This window comes from Carcharodon carcharias, chromosome 9, assembly GCF_017639515.1.
Source record: "Carcharodon carcharias isolate sCarCar2 chromosome 9, sCarCar2.pri, whole genome shotgun sequence".
Classification (NCBI taxonomy): Eukaryota; Metazoa; Chordata; class Chondrichthyes; order Lamniformes; family Lamnidae; genus Carcharodon; species Carcharodon carcharias.
In genome coordinates, this window is record NC_054475.1 from 95,392,732 (window position 1) to 95,406,052 (window position 13,321).

At 47.9% G+C, this 13,321-nt stretch overlaps 1 protein-coding gene across 2 annotated transcripts in view; it reads left to right on the top strand.

Moving 5' to 3' along the window:
- The window catches only part of xpnpep2 (X-prolyl aminopeptidase (aminopeptidase P) 2, membrane-bound), a 178,646-nt gene that overhangs the window by 56,442 nt on the left and 108,883 nt on the right, over positions 1-13,321 (top strand). For both annotated transcript variants that reach the window (XM_041195729.1, XM_041195728.1), the window contains exon 3: positions 2,812-2,897. In XM_041195729.1, the coding sequence (XP_041051663.1) occupies positions 2,812-2,897 (86 nt within the window). The remainder of the gene's footprint in view (positions 1-2,811; positions 2,898-13,321) is intronic.

Genomic DNA, 13,321 nt, shown 5'->3' on the forward strand with positions numbered 1-13,321 from the left:
GACCTCAGACACAAGTGCACAATGCTGATTGTTGCATGCCACCTCTAAATGAATGTGAACTGAGTGCCACAAGATTCTCGTGCATTGCTAACTTTATCTTGAAGGTAGGACAAATGAGTATTCATGGAATGCAAATGTGTTACAAGTGGGAACCTGCGACATGCCACAAACACACTGCTGACTTAATCTCTGCATCTAACCCACCATTGGAAAAGTCCAAGTTTTGGATCCCACCTAATTAAGTCACCTCACATAACACATTACCCACTCTTGCGTGCTCCATAAAATCCCCCTCCCTGCAGTGTTGGGACAGGATATTAAGCGATGATGATGCATGAATCAATTTAAGAACACTCAAACTATTTTCATCACAGCCGTAAATCTTTTGATTGTTCTGTTTTATGATATGGCAGTTTCTGTGAGATAGCTAATAACTTTATATAGATTAAGATAAGAAAAAGCTGAGGGTCTAGAAATTTGGCTGTTCATATTTTTTATTTGACATAGCTTCTGTTCTTGATCTTGGCCTATGCCTGCCCCTTCCCCCCCAAAAATGAGCTGTCCATCACAGCAATGCTGAAATGGAATCTTATGCATTCAAGATCTTTCTTCCTTTCTTCATGCCTCAGCATTTATAGTGACTTTTACCTCCTATAAATATAGTTTATTCCGCCAGTGGCCCCTCTAATATGCAAATAATAACATGCAAGGACAATAACTATCACTCTCTTCCTTGATTGACTTCTCCCACTCCTGCATCACCTCTTCCTCCATGAGCCTCTATCTCTCTCATCATAAGACCATAAGACATAGGAGCAGAAATTAGGCCATTTGGCCCATCGAGTCTGCTCCGCCATTCAATCATGGCTGATAAGTTTCTCAACCCCATTCTCCCGCCTTCTCCCCGTAACCTTTGATCCCCTTACCAATCAAGAACCTATCTATCTCGGTCTTAAATACACTCAATGACCTGGCCTCCACAGCCTTCTGTGGCAATAAATTCCATAGATTCACCACTCTCTGGCTAAAGAAGTTTATCTCCTCATCTCGTCCCTTTACTCTGAGGCTGTGCCCTCGGGTCCTAGTGTCTCCTACTAATAGAAACATCTTCTCCATGTCCACTCTATCCAGGCCTTTCAGTATTCTGTAAGTTTCAATCAGATGCCCCCTCATCCTTCTAAAGTCCATCGAGTATAGACCCAGAGTCCTCAAATGTTCCTCATATGTTAAGCCTTTCATTCCTGGGATCATTCTCGTGAACCTCCTCTGGACCCTCTCCAGGGCCAGTACGTCCTTCCTGAGATACGGGGCCCAAAATTGATCCATCCTTTTCTCATATCTTCCTCCATGTTCTTGCTCCCCTCCCCCCTCTTTACTCTCCTCTATCCTCCCATTCCCCCAGCTATCTAACCAGGCTTGCCATACTGGTGTCACTGATTCCAATAGTGTAGATTTCTAAGACCTTCACCCTGCTGTAATGATCTTCCTGAACCTTTGAGTCTCCCCTCCATCCTCAGGCCTTTAATTGTTCTCTGGCTTCTCATTATTCTCAACTTGCCTGGACACCCCTTCAAATGGTTTGTAACCACAATTTACTTAATCATATTCTGGCCTCCAGCGTTGCAGTTCTTCCTCTGCCTTCATCCAATTTTCCTCTATTCTCTAACCTTGCTTCTAATGCCTTTAATTTAAGAATAAATATGCATTTCTAAGAGAGATTGCCTACATATGGCTTGTGAGATTTCCCATTATAAATGAGTTCACACTCAACTGTCACATAGGTATGTAGTTTTTTCCAGTGAAATCTGCCATGTTTGTAACTAGCAAATCCAATTATTGTATCAGTCAATGAGGCAAAAACAGTCAAAGCTGCATTACTTTAAAGTATAGCTTTAAGTCTATATATAGCTGTAGGCGCTGGCCATTGGGTGGTATCACAGAGAAGTTTTTGGTCACTTATTATTCTCTCTCTCTCTCCACCATATTGGACATCTATAGTTCAAAATAAGAAGCCATGTAAGTCCATTACTTTTTATTTATTTTTTAATAAATGTGCATATATCTTTTTAAATTTCCCCTTCCAGGTAATAAATTCTTCTTAAAATGTATCTTCACACAGTGTCCTGGTTCTTACACACCCTCCTAGCCCATCATAGGAGAGGAAAATTTACCCAACTAGTGCTGATACTTTATCCTGTTCTGTGGTCTTTCTTGCTCCTGCTGCACTGACTCCAAGAAACCTTTCCAGGCTCTGTTGTTTTTATAAATGATCTGAAAATGTTGCTGGGGTTTAAAATATAAATCTATTATTTTAAACAGTTCTTTAGTGGCCCATTCATGGTTGCCAACACTGCACCCTACCCCAGCCAGTTGAAACTCTTGTCCACTACAGATGTTGACCTTTTTAGCACTTGCATTACCAGAAGATTAGACTGACACCTGAACAAACTTGAAATTGTTCGATTTTTTTTTAAATGTGCTACTGGTACTGCACTTATAATTTTCTTTGTTCAACAAAATATTGTACTTAAGAGGCATGCCGTGACTGTAGGTAAATTATTTTAGATTTATCTCTGCACTGACAGCTTGTATATATTCAAAAACTAGTTAATGAATGCATCATAATGTTTTACAATTTGCTTTGTTATTTATTGTTTAATCATTGTCTTACCATTTACATATTCAGTCACCTGCTGACTTAAGGATTGATGGCCCAATGTTCAACTCAATTATTTTGAACCACTTTGTCTCTTGATTCCAGGGGAGAGTAACTTGTAATTCATAGTTCAATAGTGATTCTTGTTATTCCAGGTTTACTCCAGCTGGCAAGCTGTCAACCTTTCCAATTGGATAAAAGTGATGCGGGTCTTGTAAGAGATTGTGAAGCAAACCCTCCAGTAAGTTGCTAAGATAATTGATACTTCAGGGAAAAGAAACTATCTTAAGAGCCGGTTAGGAATAAGATTTGAGATCGTAGAGATAGTTATAAACTAAAGTGATCTAAAGCTTCAACAGATATAATGGTCATTTTGCTTAGGACAGTAAGAAACATTGGCTAGGGGTAGCAGTCTAGGGTCTCTTACTGGTGATGTGACGATGGAAGAATATTCTGGAGTTTTGTTTGCATTACTATTACCTTGAGGATGAGGCCTATGGAATAAACCAACGTGATGTGCTGAGCAACCTTTTTTGGTTCCATACTTCCTTAGTTCTTATCTCCTCGCTGAACACCAATGATGTTAATTGAGAGTCTTTAATATTAAGTAGCATGTTGATTTTAAAACTCTGAAAATAAATATTCCACAATACTGCAAAAGGAGTTTTCAAAAACATTTCTATTGTTAACTAATCCTTTAAAATATCCCCTAGAATTTGAGTTTTATCCGGAGAACGGTGCTCATTTTATATCACTTCACTCTGATTTTTACTGACTTGCCCAACAAACAACATTAGTGGCATTTAAGGAAATGTCCTGTTTTACTATCCTGACCAAACACTTGTAAAGGGAAAGTGACTGGAGGGGGTGAGAGTGCAGGAGGATAACTGAATGTAGTATTCCAAACATGTCCCATAAATTTAAACAGAGACAGTCTGAAAATTCCTAATGTAAATTGAAGATCTTTAATGCAATATTTATGCATTAATGCCCATTTGAAGAGGAGGCTGCAGCCTGGGGTCCTGGTGATATCAATTATTCATGAAATTTAGCACCAATGTTAATAGCAACAAAGGAAGCACAAGGCAATGAGCGGATGGTGCTCAAACTAAAATAATTATGTACAAATAAGAAGCTGCTGAGAAAGCATAAGTGAAAAACCAAAAATGAAAACAAATGCGATGGCCAGAATTTTCCATCCTTGTTGGTAAAGGCATCATGGAGGGCGTGAGCAGATAATATTGTGAGAACGCCAAAAATCAGTTTCACAACGTTGGGAAACCAGATTGTGATTGCCCACTCCACCTGTCAATGGTGAGCTGCGTTTCCCACTGCCGTATGTTGGGAATGCCATTTTAATGCAACTGAATATAATTATAAGTCCTGCCTGCCAGAGTCACCTTCCCAACATGGCTTCATCCAGGCATGTTGGCATGATTGTGCACCGACATGTTTCACAATAGCATTCAAAAGGCGTGCACCTAGCGAGATGAACATTGAGGGAAACTCGGAGGTGAGCGCGCAGCGCTCTTAAGGGTTGCCCATTCGACCTCGAGGAGGAGGCACTGTGCATTAAGGTGAGGGCAGAGGAAAATTGCTTTTTCCTGGCTCGCTGACAGTGCAGTACTGGGGCAAGGGCAGCACAGTGGTTGGGGTGAGTTGGAGCAAGGCAGCATGGTCTGATGGCAGTGCACAGCCCATGCTGGGTGGGGGGAAGAGAAGTGGCCACACATTAGGGAAACCTTGTACAAAGTGGCCATTCCTCCGCAGCTGAGACAGTCCAGACGCAGCCACATTGACATGCTTGGAGTCAGGCCTCCAGCTTATCTGTCCACTCAAGCAACACAGAGGCACGAAATTGCCACCAAATGCTCTTGAACTTTTCACCCCTCGGGCACACACTGCAAACTAATGAGTGTTTTAGTGGACTGCAGGACAGTTTGACAACTGGGCAAGTTGTACAATCCCCTTGCGAAAGCTGCCATGGAGCAGCCACTGGTGGACGCACTCACAGCCCCTTGCAATATCATCATTCAGCATTGGACCAGTCCTCCCCATGGTTCAAGCTAACAGTGCAGCCTTGCAGTGTGGGTTAGGAGAATGTCTGCGCCTGAGCTGAGAGCACAGCATGCAGTTCAATGGGCAAAGCTGCCGCCAATTGGTCAGGTGATGTGAGGCAGAGGTAGATGGTCTTTCAGGCAGCCATGCAGCTCTGGCATGCGTTAAGGGGCCTTCCGGCTTAACCAACAGAGGTCGTTAGTACACCCAAGCTAACCCATGCATCTCTCTCTTTCACCCTGTAGGAGGAGCACATCAGGATCATGGAGCCTGGTGACCTAGCTGTATGCCTCATGGCTTACAGAGAGTGAAGACGAAGGAGAAGAGAACGACTGATGCACCTGGCTGGGCAGAGCGAGGAGCAGCAACTCAAGAAGAAGGGGCAGCTAGGGCTCCTGTGCACGCCTCTGAAGAGCCACAGTGAGCAGTTGCAAGTCGGCGCTTGGCTAGACCCAGGATCTACAGATGCCGCTTGTCATTCCTGCAGCTGACCAAGAACCAGTGTCACCAAAGACTGTGCATGTCCAGGGAACTGATCAGTCACATCTGCCACCTGCTGCAGGATTTGGCACCATGGGTACTTGGAGATAATCCACTGCCCATGGCCATGAAAGTGACCATGGCACTCAGATTTTATGCCAGTGGCTCCTTTCAGGATTACACAGCTGACCTTTGTGGGATCTCGCAAGTCTCCACACACAAATGCATCCATAAGGTCATGGACACCATATTTGCGAAGGCACATGACTTTGTCGATTTCACCTGGGATCTGGAAAGCCAGGAAGCAAGACCGCTGGGGTTTACGCAGATTTCAGGTTTCCCACAGATGCAGAGTGCCATGGACTGCAGTCACATTCTGCTCAGATCTCTGTGGCAATAAGCAGTCAACTACGTCAACCACGAGGGCTTCCACTTGCAGAATGTTCAGCTGGTGCGCGACCACCACAAACACATCCTACAGGTGCTCACATGATTCCCAGGGAATGTTCATGACTCCTACATTCTTAGCAGGTCTCAGATCTCTGTCTTCTTCCAGGGTCCACAGAAGTTGCAGGGTTAGCTTCTCGGGGACAAGGGCCACCCACAGAGGACGTGGCTGATGACTGTCGTGCAGTGACCTCAGACTGCAGCAGAGCGAAGGTACAATGAGGCTCAGCCTGCAAATCACAACTTGATGGAGCAGACCATTGGAATGTTGAAAATGAGGTTCCAGTGCCTGGACCAGTCTGGTGGAGCCCTGCAATACAGTTCACAGAGGGTTCCACGCATCGTTGTCTTCTGCTGCGCCCTTCACAACCTTGTGCTGGAACAGGCAGAGGAGCTGGCTGAGGAGGAGGTGGTGGAGCTGGAGGTATCCTCCAATGAGGAGGACGATGGCGGGGATGAGGGTGAGGAGGCCTTTGAATGCGAGGATGACTGCGATCGCACTGGCCAGTCAAGGCAGACTTGCTCAGGAGGCCCTCATAGATGCTAGATTTGTGGAGGATGATAATGATATAGTGAGGAGACTCCATAGGTCCTCATATTGCATCTGTGAATGTTTGATTCCAATTTGGCTGATGGCAGCACACATACTCTCTCTGATAAGGCGCCTGTCATGGAGATGCAGCGGATGCCCATAGTCCCTACATTCCAGGAGGATGATGACGACATGCAATTGGGACACTCCGTACATCCTCACATAGCTCATGTGAATGCCTGACTCCTGTCTGGCTGATGTCAGATCACTTGTGCTCTGTGATCAGGGTCATACCATGGAGATTTAGTGGGGAAATTTAACTTCTCCTGGTCTTATGGTATCCTTCGTGAGCTGAACCCTCCAGGACCACACTGTCATTGGGCACAGATGCTGATAAGATGGGAGGCCAGCCACACCTCAAAGGTGCTGGGAGCACGCAGAGAGAATGATGGAACTCTGTGCTGCCTGGCCCAGGACATTCTGGCAGCAGTGATGAGCCCCATCAAGGTGCAGGCATGACTGATGTGTCCAGTGACAGTGAAGGCCACACCATCAGTGTGCTGGGAAGGCTGCACAAAGCACAGGATGGAGGGCTTGGACTGAGACACCTGCCTTTATCTTGCGCAGGGACCAATGTTTTACATCTGAGTGACACAAACACTGCTCTTCAGAACAAGGAGCCATAGGCAGGGAGACATTCTTGTGAGTTTATTTACAATGATGAACAGTATGTACAAGTGATTATGCCCATGGCCAGGCTGTGCAACTACATCTCCTTTACCTTCCTAATCCTGCCATCTTGGTGATCCACCAACATCCACAGTGGAGGTGGAGATAGCCTGCTGACTGCAATGCCCTGCCTGTGATGACATTGTTGAGTGTCCTCTGGAGGGCCCTGGCCTGCTTTCGGGGTCCTGCTGTGTGGCAGTGGCACCCTCCCCGACCTGTGGAGTTGGAGCTGCTGGATTTATAGGAAGAAGGGATTTGGATGGGCCGGACACTCCCAGAGTCACCTGGCTGGATGGCCCCTGGGTGTGCACCTGCTGACCTTCCATCCTATGGGTGCCTGAGGGCCCCTGGCTGATTCCCTGAGGAGAAAGGGAAGCTGGAGTGAGATCAAGTAGCTCCGCACCCCTCTCATGTTGACATTGTTGGAGGCCAACTATAGCATCAGCAGTGGAGTTGAGCCCGCGCAGCAGTGCAAGAGTGACTTCCTGAACCAAGGTCTCCATGGTGGCCACTATCCTACCAGTGTCAACCTCAGTACATTGGCATGCCGGCGCTATCACCTCACACTGAAGGCAGACAGACTCCTCCATCATGCCTTGTAGTCTGAGGAATGCAGTGGGACATCCTTTCCTGACGTTCCCGAGCTTGTTCTCAGCAACTGAGGTATGACCAAGTCCAAAGGCTCTTCATCTGACTCGGACTCAGCACATTCCTGGCATCCAGCAATCCTCCAATGCCGGACATCTGGGAAGTCCCTCCTCCGCCTGCTGAGGATGAGACAGTGCGATATGCTCATCAGATTGTGATCCCGAGGCTACTCTAGGACTTGGTCCCACTGAGGTGTGTGTCTCTGCGCTGCTGGAGGGCGTGGGTGAGCGCTGTGACATGTCTTCAATTAGGGTGTCATCAGATTCTTCTTCCGAGGTTTCTTTGGGACTTGAGTCGATAACCTGACTAATGTACGCCCCTGGCTGCTTCCTAGATGTGCCTGCAAAAGCAAGGAGAGATAATTAGTACATGGCAGGGGACTGTAGAACAGATGAAGTGACCCACAACATGGTTGTCTGATGGATGTTGCACTGCTGGATCCTCACTTGGTTGAGCGCTGCTGACCTCACTGTCAGCAGAGGAATGGTTCAAATCTTTGCCGGCCAGCTGGATAACTCTATTTTCAAAGTCTGTGAGGACCTTGATTTCAGGCATTCCTCCATCACAGTGCAACTTCTCCCTTCTGTCCTGCATGGAGACAGATGGAGTGAGTGTAAGCAAGATGCCTGCCAGGCCAGATAACAAGGATGCCTGGCATGTGTGTGGGTGTTGAGTGGTGCCATGAGTGGGATGAGGACATGATCTGCAGGGCAGATGAAGGTGTGTGTGAGAGTGAATGGTGATGCCCCTTGAGTGAGTGAGATCCCTATGGATGTGTGATGAGTTTGTGAGTTGAGTGATGAGAAGAGTGACTTACCCTGGCGGAACAGAGGAAATCATTCATCCTCTTTTGGCACTGGGTGGTATTCCTCTTTTGCAGGGCATTGGCACTGACCACCACTGCCACTGCCTCCTATGCTAGGTTGGTGACCTTGCTTGCAGGTCTTGACCCAGAGCAGGAGTTGAGGACTTCGCGGTGGGCCTCCACAGCACCCAGTAGGCACTTGAGGGACGTGTCGCTATATCTGGGGGCAGCATGTTTCTTCCCTCTGGCAGCCATCAGTTCCCAGCAGTTATCTATCCCTTGAAGAGTGCTAGCTCAGTACAGGGGCAACCTTTAAATATGGCGCCCGGTTTACTGAAGAACTGAGGTGACAGTGGGGTGAGCAATTCAGAGGCTGCCCCGTCAGCAACCTGGCGTGGTTCCTGGGAATGCATAATTAATCAAGCAGGAATGGGACAATGTGGTGTGAAAAGCCACCATTGCAGCTGGCGAGTAAAACATCCTTTTTCTCACTCGCTACTGCACTTAATGCAAACCTGACATGATTCCGCCCAAAGAAGAGATTAACTTCATTATCGAGGTGCAATGTTCCTTGATCTTATATGATAGTAACTATCCTGGAATTATAACATGGCAACTATTTCCCTTCTCACTGTTTCTATGGCATGTGATGTATGCAGCAGCCACTGATGATTGAAACCCCGTACATACGCAACACAATACAAACACAAAGGATGTATATTAAATGGATGAGTGGAAGAAATGAACTTAAATGCCAAAATTAAAAATAATACCTAAAACAATAGCTGTCTTGATTATCTGTATGCATCATGGGACTGTACTATGTTTTCTTACAGTGTATCTCCCCTTCCCCTCTCATATGCAATGGCTCTTCCTTAGATACAGTTCACAAGATACTAATGTCCCTTTCTATTCAAGAAGGTAGCCCAAGACCACCTTCTCAAGATCAATTAGGGATGGGTAATAAATGTTGGTCTTGCCCACATCCCGTGAAAGAATAATAAAAGAAAACCCCTGCGTCTGCTCTTCATGCACATGCCCAGCTGGTAAATGTGAACAGGCTATTCTATGACGGTACACTTTTCAGTGGAGGCCACTGGACAATGATCAAGGCAGGAATCTTGCTATCTATGACTCAGGAGGCTGGACTAATGATCACTTAGTGAAATTAGCTAACTCACCACAGGCAGAGAATCAAAACCTGAGATCTTTTAACTTGTTGTTATGCCCAGTGAAGCCATATCCTATTCATAACTTCAAGCACAGACTCTGTTCCTAACCCAAGGAAGCTTCCGGAACTGTCTTTTATTTTTTAAAACGGACACTAACAAGGTTGCTAAGAAGGGTGCCAATGGTCAGGTGACTGTTGCAAATTCAACACAGACTATTTCAAGTTGCTAGAAAGTTGGGTCCTTCCCCTTTAATAGACCTACCCAGATTAAACCCCTTTGTGGAATTCACACCTGCCATTGTTTGTGGTTTACTCCAAATCCAAAATCAATGGGCTTCCAGACTTCATGGGCAGAATTTTCAGGTCGGCGGCGGGGGCGGGCTCGACACACCGACACATAAAATGACGTGTGATGACGTTGGGCGTGCGCTCCGACGTCATCATGCATCATTGTGATATTTCGGTAGGGGGGCGCTATACATTCCGAGGCATGCCTGATATTAATTAACGGGCCAGTTAAGGCCATTGAGGCAGCAACTGAGAATGATTTTTCACAGCCAATGCGATTTTCAGGGCGTCGCATAGGCGCAACAGGCAGGCGGGTAGGCCACATTTTTAAAATTTCATCCATGGGCGGGATAAGAGGGGTGATGGGCTTGTGAATGCAAGTAGTTATAACTTTAGTTTTTAACTTACTGCTACTTGCTTGTGGGAACAGGACAACTTCAATTCTCTTCAGAGCTGCTTTGACAGGAAGAACAGGCTTCAGGTCGGGACTCTGGGGCCTCACTGGTATCAGATAGCCTTCCCTTACCCTGGGAATGGGGACTGTGGTCTCTGCTGGAGGCACCTCCCCTGAGGAGGAAGAGAGGGCCAGAAGGGGGAAGAGGCCAGGAGTCCATATGCAGCCTACAGGGGAGCCACCTGTGTGAGGACAAGCGCAGGCACAAGGGGCACAGGGTCAACAGTAAGTCCAAGGTGGAAGGGGCCACTGACACCACTATCCTGCTGCCAGGGTTTACAGGTGGCGAAGCAGCTACCTCAATATGTCTGAGATGCAATGCCAAAGGAGGCTTCGTCTCTCAAGGGAAACAGTGACCTCCATCTATCAGATGATCGACTCCAACCGAATGGGTGGACACTCCAATGCCAGTGGCACTGAAGGTCACAGTTGCCCTCAACTTCTATGCCTCTGGCTCTTTCCAGGAATTGGTGGGTGATCTTTACGGAATCTCCCAATCAGCTGTCCACAGTTGTGTCAAGCTGGTGACAGACGCTCTGTTCAGGCGTGTATTGACTTTCATTCACTACCGCAAGGATGAGGCCAGCCAGGCTGAGTGAGCCAAAGGCTTTGCAGGGATTGCTGGGTTCCCCCGCATCCAGGGTACAATCGATTGCACACATCTGGCCGTCAAAGCGCCAGCGGGAGAGCCGGGTGCCTTCGTCAACAGGAAGGGATTCCACTCCATGAACGTGCAGATAGTGTGTGACCACAGGATGCAGATTCTGCAAGTCTGTGCAAGGTATCCAGGCAGCTCCCATGATGCTTACATCCTGAGACACCCCCAGATGCCGAGGCTCTTCAGTGTTCCAGCCCGGCTTGATGGATGGCTGCTGGGTGACAAGGGCTATCCCCTTAGAAGGTGGCTCATGACACCTCTCCACCATCCAAACACAGAGGCCGAGCAGCGGTACAATAGGAGCCACACCTCCACAAGGGCGGTGGTAGAGAGGACTATCAGTCTTCTCAAGATGGGCTTCTGATGCCTGGACTGTTCAGGGGGTGCACTCCAATACCCCCCAGCCCGTGTATCACTGATAGTGGTTGCATGCTGCACTCTCCACAATCTGGCACTGGAAAGGTGGGGACACAGTGGAGGAAGAAGATATAGAGGCAGATGCTCTGGCAGCATACGATGAGTCCAGTTGAGTCTGAGGATGAGCACGCTCAGGAAAACTCTGAGGGGATAGATGCTGATCGGGGCAACCTCCAGGGAGGCAGGGACACCCAGGAGGCTTTGATCCAATGCTCTTTCAGCTAGCCTACCAAAGATGAAACACCAACACATGCCAGGGCTGCAGGCTCCATATTCGACTCCTGAGATCAACATCTGCCTGGTCAAGAATATTAACCATGTGCCATTTCAATAAAGCTCAATGACAAACAAGTCACTCATAACATCAGGGTTCCCCTTCACCTGCAGAATTAATGAAGCACCCAGAGAACTAAAACATTTAATGATTGCATACTAGAATACAGAAATGAAAGTCCATTAAAAGGTGTTGAACAACACCTGAAAAACAACTGAAATGGGGGACTAAAGAAAACCACCAGTGATAAGCCCGTGTTGTGCCTAAGGTGATTTACATTTACACTTGTGGGTGCTACAACTAGGTGCTCCCCTCTCGTTGGCACCTGCATTGGAGACAGCCTGCTCACTCTGTTGTCCTGTTGGCCTTGACAGGTGTCCTCTGGCCTGTGGAGCCTGTGCTGGCCCCAACTGGGAGGGAGCAGCCTGTGGCACAGCTGGCATCTCCCCAGTCGTCACAGCCTCATCATATGCCATGGTCACCGGCAGAGGGGCGGAGGAGCTGCAGCCATCATCTGGAGAGCACTGAGAGGAGCCTGCAGAGATGACAAGTAGCTAGTATGCCAACATCAGGTCACCTTGGACCTACTTGCTCACCATTGATAGTTGGGCACCTAGCTGGGATACTGGGTGCCCAATCCATCTCCCACATGACACTGACCACCTGAGGTCAATGCTGCTGTGAGGGTTTGCAAGTCTGAGTGCATCCCCAGGAGGCCCTGATTGTTCTCCTGGAGGAGCCTCTCCGTGACAGTCACCACTCTCTCCACGGAGAAGGCATTGCACTCGGCCATGAGGCTCATTGCATTGCTCATGCTCTGCATGGACTCCTCCATCACGGAGACCATAGTAAGCATTTCCTCATTTTTCTCTGCTAGATCCTCCCGCACACCCTGCTGGACTTCCAGCATCTGCTGCCTCAGGAATGACTCAAGAGGCCCATCATCAGCAACTGACTGAGCATGTTCCTGGTCTCCAGCAGCCCTCTGACTGCCAGTGCCCTGGGAACACTCTGTCTCCACCTGCACTTCAAGCGTGTGTGAAGTGCCTTCACCACTGTGCACTGGGACTCTAGCCGATGATCTTATTCCCACCGAGGTGCTGGTATCTATGCTGGTGCCTGCCCGGCTGAGAGGGTGTGACACTGGTGCATTTACATCTTCTGGGCTCTCAGGGGTCAGCGGCAGTCCCTCCGCCTCCTGAGTCTGGGTATGATCTGGTGATGCTGAAAGGAAGAACAAGGACATTATGATTAGTAGAAGTCATTACACTGTTAATGTTCATGCCTGGCAACCAGATCAGGATGTGCTCCTCCTTGCATTATCAATGGGGATCCCATGTTGGAGGCTGAAATCAATATTCTGCCAAGAGTGGAAAGTTTGCACTGACAGACATTGTGACCTCAGTGCACGGCACTATTACCTCCCACTGGCACCGCAACTTTACCACTGCCAGTATACCTGGGCACATGGCGCCTCTCCAGCTCGAGAGCCTCCTGCTCGTATCTGGTGGGTAAGAGTAGGTGGGCCTGCCCTCCGCCAGTCCACAGCCGCTCTGCATTATTGTGTCCTGTCATCTCCTGAAAGGAGAGAGGAGCACTGATTAGTCCACCCTGTACCTGCATCGCCATTGCAGCCCTGCCACCCCCACCTGAGTGAAACATTGCAGGGCTCATCCGATTCATCACCCTGGAGCCGCCATACAC